The sequence below is a fragment of the Ruditapes philippinarum genome, unplaced genomic scaffold (assembly GCF_026571515.1).
Source record: "Ruditapes philippinarum isolate M1 unplaced genomic scaffold, ASM2657151v2 ctg1486_1_1_1_1, whole genome shotgun sequence".
Classification (NCBI taxonomy): domain Eukaryota; kingdom Metazoa; phylum Mollusca; class Bivalvia; order Venerida; family Veneridae; genus Ruditapes; species Ruditapes philippinarum.
Genome location: NW_026866592.1, coordinates 59,229 through 70,537, shown reverse-complemented (window position 1 = coordinate 70,537; position 11,309 = coordinate 59,229). Strand labels below are relative to the sequence as shown.

General features: G+C 31.1%; 1 protein-coding gene across 1 annotated transcript in view; it reads left to right on the top strand.

Annotated features, from left to right (window-relative positions):
- Positions 1-1,280: 1,280 nt before the first annotated feature.
- The window catches only part of LOC132732998 (uncharacterized), a 48,274-nt gene continuing 38,245 nt past the window's right edge, over positions 1,281-11,309 (top strand). The window contains exons 1-4 of the mRNA XM_060719556.1: positions 1,281-1,450; positions 2,218-2,333; positions 2,668-2,861; positions 9,786-9,851. Coding sequence (XP_060575539.1) covers positions 2,754-2,861; positions 9,786-9,851 — 174 coding nt within the window. The 5' untranslated portion in view covers positions 1,281-1,450; positions 2,218-2,333; positions 2,668-2,753. The remainder of the gene's footprint in view (positions 1,451-2,217; positions 2,334-2,667; positions 2,862-9,785; positions 9,852-11,309) is intronic.

The following is an 11,309-nucleotide window of genomic DNA, read 5'->3' as shown; positions in this document are numbered from 1 at the left end:
TCAATATTTGTGCACTATATATCCTTAGCTCTGTCAAATGTTACAGCGTTGGACTGTAAATCGGGTGACACGGGTTCGATGCAGGAACGATACGGTGACTAAACTGTACATTCTGGTACATTCAAAGCAGCTTACTGCCGTAATCCGATGGTTTTACTGTAAAAACACCACCAACATCTCTTAAAACATTAGATTATAGATTAGATTAAATTCAAATCTTTACAAATGCGTATTAATATATAATGAATTGAAGTCCTGCCAAATCGCATACATTGTCCTATTCTTCAGCTCCTGATAGAATGTAAATGTTATAATCATTTCACAGATTTACTCATTTTCCTAAGAGTGGCTGGATATGAAGCGGTATCTCTGCATGATGGCATGGTGTTAACTTTTAAGCTGAGTTTTGATCCCTTGTTATTGCATTAAAAGTAGTATTAACATTACATCACTTCTTTGGTTTCCTGAGAGCGTCATAATTTGGAACGCCATCATTGTCGGTTTACAAACGAAATTATTGCAGGTTCGATCCTGCAGCATTATCAATGGTAATGATTTTAGTGTAGAATGACTTACAGTCTTGACCATGTAAAGGTGTTTTGTTAAAGGTTCATAATGTTCCACGCATATTTTGTTTCTGATTTTATTTTTATTTTGTCTTTTTGCCGCACTGTTAAATTTCCTAAAACGTTACTTACTGGCTAATTAGCTGAACCGTCTTTTGTTTCTGTGGCATTCTGGTTATTAGGTCAATTATAGGGTTTTGTTATTGAGTATGAAATTCAACGTACTTCTTTGTTACATTTTGCTATTTTTTTGACAAATAATTTCACATAAGTGCTCATTTCTCATGATGATAAACATCTGACATGCTCTAAGATATGATAAACAAGATCAACAAGGAAAAGCCGCGTTCAATGACGCTACCCCACGCGACCCAGCAACAAGAACCTGTTCAATTACAGGAATTTGAAACTATATTATACAAAAGACAATAGGATCTCAAATAAGGTGTGCTGAATGGGTGCCATGAAGCGTTAAAAGTTGTGTCAATGGCAAAATATGCGAATGCTTCCTATTGTTATTTAAGGTTATTTTAAAAGATAATACTCTTCGAACGGGTATTTTATTTTCATAAAAAAATTTGAAACTACATTATACAAAAGACAGAAGTCCCTGGCGAATGAACCACCAATAATATGTACTTCCTCTTACGGTATTGAATGGGTGCGTTATTCGTTGAAAAGAATATCTACCTTGGTTTGCGGGATAGTTTACGCATTCCTACGCCACACCTGACGAAATACACCACTCTGACTTAATTGATTTTGAATATAAGTAGGACTGGAAGTTAAAACAAATGATTAAAACAACTTTAATTGACAAGGTATTGGACTGTGGCAGGTAATTTTAATTGACAAGAAATTGTGATTCAATTGGACTGGAGCAGGTAATTTCATGTATATATACAACTTCTAAATTAAACACGTGCTGTGTCTGAATTATTTATTAATGTAAACTATAGTTTTACATATTTCTGTTGTTAAAGTTATATAAACTCTATAACATTAAAGAAACAATATGCGCAAGAAAACCAGAATCAATTCATTAACAGTTTCACTTTGTTCAGTACCAACAAAACATTTTACCTTGTAATAAAGTAGCGTATAAAATAATGTTTATAAAATAATGCGACGCAGTTTTATTTTGGAAAGATCTACATAAAGAATAAAACTTTATGTACAATGTTCTTCATTACCCTACAACTTCAAAATTTCAGCAAAAAGACTTGTCTCGACACAAATATTACACCATTTTTGGGGATTTTTTTTCAAGATTTTGTACGGACTGAATAGCGACCATTACAGAACACTATCAGAGGACGAGCATGACCTTGCCGTGTGATCTTGGTCTGCACTGGTCGCCTGGATTGAATCTGTATGATTTTTACCAAGAATTAAAAACAAAGCGTCTATAGACGGTTTTTATAGCAAAAAATCGTGCTACTTATCGACTTAAGTAAATTGAACACAATAACTCGAATACCCGAAACTTTTAACACTAATTTTTATTTGTCTTAACAAACAGTTTTTCTATAAAAGTTGAATGGGTGAAAGATATTTGTGAATTATTACTATCTAGGCTGTAGAGAAATTGTAATATTTTCTCTTTTTTGTTAAACAGACCAATCGAGACATTCCCTTAAATATTTTACAGATTGTATGAATAGATATGATACAGGCCGAGGAACTATAAAAAGTCATATTATTGTAAACATCAAGAGTCGTCTACTTGGAAATCATTATAATCAGAGTAGTATTTGGTTAAAATATGTAAGTAGTCATTGCGATACAACGCATTGTGGACATTGTGTTAAACAAGAAAGGCACAAATATATACATATATATTCATTTAACAATGTTGTGGTTATATATCAAACAAAATCCGAATAAAAAAATCACAAAATATGAATAAGCACAATCTTATTTGAAGTGCATTAGCTTGTATTTAAGGTAATCAGGCTTTTTTAAACTTAGACAAACCTAAAATTAAATTAAATTGAGCATATATACTGAGAATATATAAAATACTTAAGAACAATTCCATTCATTTTTGAACTATTACAAAATATTTCAGGAAATTAACATTCGTTTCTATTTATTTCAGCTTCGTAATACACAGAACACAAACATGTATTAGTCAATCGCACAAAGTTGTCTGTTCGAACCAATCCAAAAAACTGACCAATCAGAATGGAGATGACAGAGATGCTTCAACATGATCTGTCTCGCATGGACGATTTGTCTATTGAAAGCATCCAAAGATGTCTGAAGGCGAGATATGATCGTGACCTTATTTACGTGAGTACACTTGAGCTTAAACTTTCATGTAAATGACTTGTCAGTCAAAAAAAAAATATAAGAGAGAGGTGATATATAGTGGTATATTAGAAAAGTACAAAATTTCCTTTTATTTTAGTTAATTTTTCCCCAATTCGTTATGTTCAAAAGTTTATATATACTTGAAACAAATAGCATATCTATTTATAATGAATAGGTTGAATTGCTGAGCTGTGGCTGGATTTGGCACTTTTGAATAAGATTGATTACATTATAGTTTTATAGTTTTTGCCAAACCCTCCCTCTCTAAGCTGTCCTTTTTATTACGATGCACAATTTCTACTTTCAAACATATCCAGTAAATATCCTCTAAGAATAAAATAAAAAACAATAATAAAGAAAGTTATTTACCACTCTTTTTGATCTCGAAAAGAGTGTCACAATGCCATGTGTGAGATTTATTCTATTTACACAGAGTTTGTATGTCCTTTTTCACACTGATTACAATGTATTTAGAATAATGACTGAATACATACATGTATGATGCCAAGCGTTGATTTAAGTTTCATATTTAAATTGATTTGCACTTTTTAAAAAAGTAAATCTGTTTAAGTGAGACATTGTAAACATGTTATATGTGTATGCTCGACAAGTATTCAATGAATATCCTAATTTTTCAATAATGATAAAATTCAAAAGTATGCGAAGCTAACATCACTTGTCTCTTTTCCAAGCTTATACCACGGAACAAACAAACCACTGCACTGCCGTTCACAATAAATCAAACAGTCCGTTCTTTTGATACTTAAAGATATAACTATAAAAGAATTGTTTGTAACCCCGGAATAACTCGTAAAACCAAAATTTCTTTTAACTACACAGCAAGTCTTTTTGCTAAATTAGCAAATAAAACTTAAACAAAAAGTGTAAATGACATTGAAATAAAACACAAGATTGAACTGACATTTGTTTAAAATTAAAAAAATAAAACATTCATGTGAGAAATCTGATATAACTAAAGTTATAAGGTATAAGGTATTAATGTATGTAAAGAAAAGGATTCATTGCACGAGTCATCAGTCAGATCAAATGGATAACCTTATGTTTAACTGTAAATAAGAATTGAAACGTATACAAATTGCAAAAAAGCGACAATGCTCATTGACATCAATATCTTATTCAGCACAAGAGCGTTTATTTGAGGTCATTAAATTTTGTGTTTAATGATGTGTCGTTTAATGCATGCCGTTTCATACGAGCGCCTCTATTGTTTTATATAAGTGTTTTTACTATTGTTTGATTGTCTACAGTCAATTCATAAAAAAATGAAGAACCGTATCAGTTATAATGCCATAAAAGAGCTTTGAAACGCTCTATTACCGCACTAGTAAGTTTGAATAACTGTATAGTTTAAACGGCATTGTGTATTGAACTCATAATTAAAACCTGATTTCTTAAAAAGATATAACTCTATTGGATCTTTGCCAAAAAGAAAATTATTTAAATCAGAAATAATTAAGGTTTTGTATATACCCGTACATTTAGACGTTTAGGAGAGTTCTCAAATTGCATGAAAAATTCATAATGTATCGTATCGTATTGTTTTCTCAAAGTTATATATTTTTGGCACGATTATTTTTTTTCTGCAGCCATGCATGTAAGGAAAGCTGTGATAGCAAATACCGGTATCAGTCGAGTGGTATATCACAATAAGAGACAGCACTTTTGTCTTTTTTATCTATTGTAAATAAAGTACATGTAGAGAAAAATCGGAAAAGATATATAAACTTTGTGTTCAACGAAATATTAGCATTATTGTCATCAGTAAGTCATCAAACTGAATTAGGAATAATAATTGTTCTTTCCACGAGTAACAGGTTACTTAAATGGATGATCTTAGAGTAACTGAACGTTTCCTTAATAAAAATTTCAGTTTCTCAGCAGTAAATAGGTCATTGATATTATCATTGTTCTTATTTAACAAGTATCTTTGCCATATACTATTTAATGACAAATGTCATGGTATGCAGCAGCAAGTCATTTTACTTTTTTTTCCAACACCCCCTTTAACTGTAGCTTTTGATTGTTTTGATTACCGAAGAAAAACTGTAGATTTTGATACTTCTGTAAATTTCACATTGTTTTGAAATGTATATATGAATACCCCTATCAGTTCTTGATTTGGTTATTGTTTGGTACCCTTGCAAATCCATTGATTTTGATTCCCTTGAATATTTGATTGTGCTTTGATACATCCTGAAAACTATTGATTGATTTTGTCGCGTCTGTAAATTTCATAGTGCTTTGATACACACCGCAAAACTATTGGTTTTATCACTTCTGTAAATTTCATGGTGCCTTGATACACATGGCAACACTATTGATTTTATCACGTCTGTAAATTTCATAGTGCTTTGATAACCCTGGCAAAACTATAAATTTTGACGTGTCTGTAAATTTCATGGTGCTTTGATAACCCCGGCAAAACTATAAATTTTGAAGTGTCTGTAAATTTCATGGTTCTTTAGTAACACTCGCATAGCTATAGAATCTGATTCCGCTGAAATTAACATAAGGTGTTATTTTTTACCCTTGCAAATCTATAGGATTGCATGGCTTTGTAAAATTCAATTTGTTTTAATAAACTCTTATCTACATATTTTGATACCTATATACAGCTCGAATTTTCGCTTTTCCTTTCATTATCTGTTTACATCAATATTGACAAATAGGGGTGTCGATAACTCATATGTAAAAGCATACTATTTATTGTCACAATGCTTCACCACCTTCACAATAACTCATTTTTATCCGTTCAGCGAAATAGCGAATTGTTAGATTGTTCGCTCCGTGAGTGTAGAGATACTGTTTCGAATCCTGGAAATGACATGTTTTATTTCCCTTTTTTATTGTTTGTTGAGAAATATTGTCAATAAACAGGATCTCAGTTCATCGTGATTTTAATACACAAAATGCTGTTTTGAGAAAATTAAGTTTTACACAGATTTGCATTCAACGGACTGAGTTAAAGTTAACAAGTCGATAAAAGAGATAAATGACCGAATAAATAGCAATTAAAGAAGAAAATAGATGTATACAAATGAGCCGAAATTGATAAAAATTGGGCAAATGGAATTCAGAATTTCAATTATAATAACATTAATAATACAATACAATCCGTACAGTGACTTTTAAAAATCAAATCATTCAATTTTGCTAAAACGTTTTCATTCTCAAATGTGCAAAACTTCTATTTACTTACAGGTTCAAAAACCAGAAAATCAAAACTTATGTGACAAACTATAGATATATATTTTAAAAATAAAAACCAAACTTAAAACAATTGCAGATTTGAACTAAAATCCATGGTTTTTAACTAAGCGCTTTATAACATGAATTGTTTAGCCATTTTGCTAGTTCATACATAGTTTATTAATAAAATACAAAATATAACTAGTACAAATGTTGCTGCAATGCAGCAATTGAGAATCTCCGCGCAAAAAAATGCGCTAATTACAGATACCTTACCAAATTATTCCTACGCACGGGTCATGTTATATTCAGATTAAGTACTATTGTAGATTTTTTCCGAATGTTTTGTAAACCATTTGTTTGCATAATTATACTTATCTTATGCACTGTCCATAATTAAAAAGAGGGGAAAGATATTTAATATAAAAAAATGCGTTCACTGATGCCTACCTGGTAAGAAAAGTAATTCCATTGAATACAAACAAGACTTACAAGACTTGTAAATGTTATGTGAAAAGACTGTACTATGTTCTGTTTGTGTCACTACTGTAGTCAGTAACATAAGATTATAAAAATATCAAAGTCTGTTTTTTTATTTTTATAATTGTAACAAATATACAAATAGTAACAAAAGTAACAAAAGGGACTAATATTATAGTATAATAATATTACATGCATTTTTTCATGTCAAATTAAGAAAAAAATGGTTTCTTTCAATACTGAAAGTAGAACACACTCTTGAATGAAAAAATGGGATGGATTTCAAAAAGACCAAATTTGGGAATTTTTTTTTGTTATACACGCGATATATGGTGATACAATATTTATTAATATAATAGAAGACTGTTACCTGAAATTTAGGCAGGTATGAGGAAATTCACTAACATCATGTTCGTGCAAGTCCAAGATATAAAAGCTATTTGACATTGGTGGTATATATAAACACATCTTTTGTTAATTGATTTATTGCGATATCAATATACTTCTTTGTTGAATTGCTTTAAAACCATTCATAAAAAACATTACACTTCATGTTCAAAATGCAGATCATGGTTTCTGTTGTTATCGATGATGCTATATATCTATAGCCTATACTTAACGAGGGTCCATCCGCTCGTAAGGCAACAAAATGCAGGTTTCGCTGTCGAGTACGGACCCCGGACATTTCACCAGCAGAGCTGCATCAGTACTAAGGGTGTAGTACTTAAGTACCAGTACCAGTACTTGGCAAATTATGCAGTACCATTAACAGTACTTGATTTTAGCTCAGTACTGCAGTACCGTCAAGTAACATTTTTTCAACTTTATAGTTTTAACACACTTTTTACAAGCAATATTTACAACATATATTCATGTCATATCTTATTGTTTAGTAACCAGTCAACTGTAATACAATGCAATCATCTTTCATTTAAAACACAACAGTCTTTTGTTGCCTTTATACCAAAGTAAATAACAACTTTTTATGGTGCTAACAATATCACTTGAAATAGGATTATTTAGAATAGCAGCAATTAAGTGATTATTTTGCTCTTTTACTAGTAAATAAAAAGTAATAAAAGATTTTGATAAGGATATTTTAGGGTAAAGAGTTACTGAGTCTGTATATCTCAATTTAATTTTCACTTAAAGTCTTTGGTGCTTTTTTTATGATGAGTACTATGATAACATTAGAAGGAGTATGGTAGCAAATTATCTATAGATTTGATAACTTACTTTTTCACAAAAATAAAATAATGTAATTTACAGCTTTATTTTATGAAAAAGAATTGATGCTATTTTTTATCAAAACCAACAGTGCTGCCTAGTAATGCAGTTGCAGTACCACGTTTTAAGATAGTAATGCAGTACCAGTATTACCAAAATTTTGGACGAGTAATTCAGTATCAGTAATTGCAAAATCGCTGCAGTACATATTGCAGTACCAGTACTGCAGCTCTGGTCTCCAGTCATACCCTTCATCAGTAAATTTTGAAGCACAAAGTAGTATGCTGTATCAATGATGCCAATTAAATGTAACCTTATATACTAAAGTTTAATTATTTCAAAACAACCAATATATCAACATGTTATTATTAAACATTTCATAAATATAAATTAAGAATAATTATCAAAAGCAAAATTATTAAAGTTTTATTCCTGAAATCTTCCTTATATTGACAAATTCAATCACTAATAGTATACTTGATATGCTGTGTGTAAATGTAATTCAAAATGTAAGAAATTACAATTTCATGTACTACTAAAAAGGGAAATGACAAATGTTTAACCTAAGTGTCAAAAATCAGAACATTTATAGCTATTTATAGCTTTCAAATTCATGTACAGCAGAACTGCTTTCCGGTTCTCATTCATTAATATGACATGTTGCGAATCACCGAAGGGGAAACTAATATAGAAATCGAAAGGAGTTCTTGACTTTAGCTGTAAATCGAAAGGATTAAATGATCGAATCCGGGCCCATGGACAAAAAAATAGTAAACACAAATAACTGAATAACCTGTACAACACGTTATATCATAATGGTATGACCGAATAACCGAATTTGTAGTATAGTGAATGATACTCTCCTGTGCATCGGTCGAATGTTCCACTACCGCTCACTTCTGATGTAACGTGAGTGTATTCAGTGAGCTACGAAGGGAGCGTAAGTGAATGATTAAGAAACGCAAAACTGACTTTCACATTTTAATACTGTAATTTATATAACTGCTCTGGTCAACTCCCCAATTCGAACTCTCCAGACTGGGCTTTTAGACTGCTATATATAATGACAACCTGTAATAGTGACAACTTATAATTCATATACATGCACGCGTTAAGAGTTACACGTAGAACTGTTATTAATCATTCTTGACATATAATATTACCACCCATACAGTTTGCATGTATATTGTAAGATAACATACATAAATCATTGTCATGTTCAAGTTCACATTATAAATAAAATATATTGTAAAACTGTGATAATTATTCATTTACATAACTTATGTATGACTAATTAATCTGTAATGCAACAAATAATTTAAACGTTATCGTGTTCGACTAAAACATATCATGTAAGGTGATGTTTGGTAACTTTGAAGATCAACTGATTATGTTTTTCTTCTAAATTGCACGGTGTTTTGATTACACTCCCAAAATTAGATGTCGATATTTCTGTCAATTTTGTAATGAGTATTTAGAAACGCTTGACAAACTATAAATATTTGATACATTGTACCCGTTCTTAAATGTAACCCTTATATTTTATTACGTAAACGTTATCGTGTTCGACTTAAACATATCATGTAAGGTGATGTTTGGTAACTTTGCAAGTCTATTGATTATGTTTTTCTTCTAAATTGCACGGTGTTTTGATTACACTCCCAAAATTAGATGTCGATATTTCTATCAATTTTGTAATGAGTATTTAGAAACCCTTGACAAACTATAAATATTTGATACCCGTTCTTAAGTGTAACCCTTATATTTTATTAGAGTCAGAAGACTTTAATAGATTTGGTTTTTTACAGACGACACTGTAGTGTATTGACCCTCTTGTTCTTACTATACAAAATCAAAATTTCATTTTGCCAAATATTTTGAAATCTTTTAACGTTAAAAATGGAATATATATACAAGTAGCTCAAAAATAAAGAACGCTGCTGACCTTTCTGTTGACCTTTAACCTTGTTGCATTTCTTCTTTCAGACAAACATAAGTGACATATTAATTGCTGTCAACCCCCGCAAGCAGCTCAAGATTTATGACGATAAGGTATGTAATGAATAATTTTTTTACCGCAATTTTAACCATTACCCTGTTGATTTTTTTAATGGACTTGCCCATTCTCAATCGGAACATCTCGGCTATTATCAATAATCACCTCGAAAGGAGAACGGACTGAAAGAAGTTTTACCACGTGGTTTTACGTGGAATACAAAACACCGGAATAACTTTTCCGTTCTGAATATCTTACTATTGTGTTCGAGGTCCTAATCCAAAGACTAAATGGCAAGGACCGAAACGTTACGATTGGTCCAGTCTTTTATTTTCGTAACTGTACAATTTTGGGGATATCAAGGTAAAAATTTAAAGTTAACCATCAGTAAAGTGCTTGGTCAGACTAAACAGAATTATGGAGTGGCCTGGAATCAAATAACTGTAGCAAAAGGTAATCACTTCCGTTTGCAGCAAGGTAAGGCTAGATCCTGTATGTTTTGTGATTGATATTGTAAGTGTGTGTATACCACACTTGCAAAAAATTATATATGTATTATATAATTATGCAAATAAAACAATTTTCAAACATCGAAAATATGTAAAATGTGTACTGCAAATATTTGTACACATAATATTTAATCAATACATTATATATATTCATTTGTTATTGGAAAATTTGACGTAGAATTTATAGAAAATAAATTTCTAATTACCTTCCTAAATTAACATGATAAGTTAAATTCGGTAATATCTTTATAAATAATGATTACTGGAACTTACAATATTGACAAATCTTAATTTGAGCATCATATTTATGAAATAAAACTATGAAAAAATGCGTTACAGGATCTTTAAAAGGTTTTGATTTAAATGCAAAAATATCGATTATTTGGCTTAGTTGCACAGGTGCAAACCAGTGTTATAGTATGGTGAATGTTTGGGGCGGGCGGGAAAATTTTTTCGTAACAGTTTTCTCAGCAGCTACTTACAGCCTCTTGATATTTGGCATACAGCATTAACATGTGGTCTGTCCAATAATGTGGGATTCAATTTCAGGTCTGTCGCTCATCCACTTCCTGTTTGCCGACTTATTTAAATTTTCGACATTATTGGTCAATAGTAGGAAATTTTCTTAACAGTTTTCTGAGCAACTACTTATCACAGCCTTTTGATATTTAGTATACATCATTAACACATAGTCCCATACCGTGGGATTTCATTTCAGGTCTGTCCCTCATCCACTTCCTGTTTGCCGACTTAGTTAAATTTTCGACATAAATGGTCAATGGTAGAAAATTTTCGTAACAGTTTTCTCAGCAACCACTTATCACAGACTCTTTATATTTGGCATACAGCATAAACATGTAGTCCCATAATGTGGGATTCAATTTCAGGTCTGTGTCTCATCCACTTCCTGTTTGTCAACTTAGTTAAATTTTCGACATAAATGGTCAATGGTAGGAAATTTCCGTAACAGTTTTCTCAACAACTACTTACCACAGCTTTTTGATA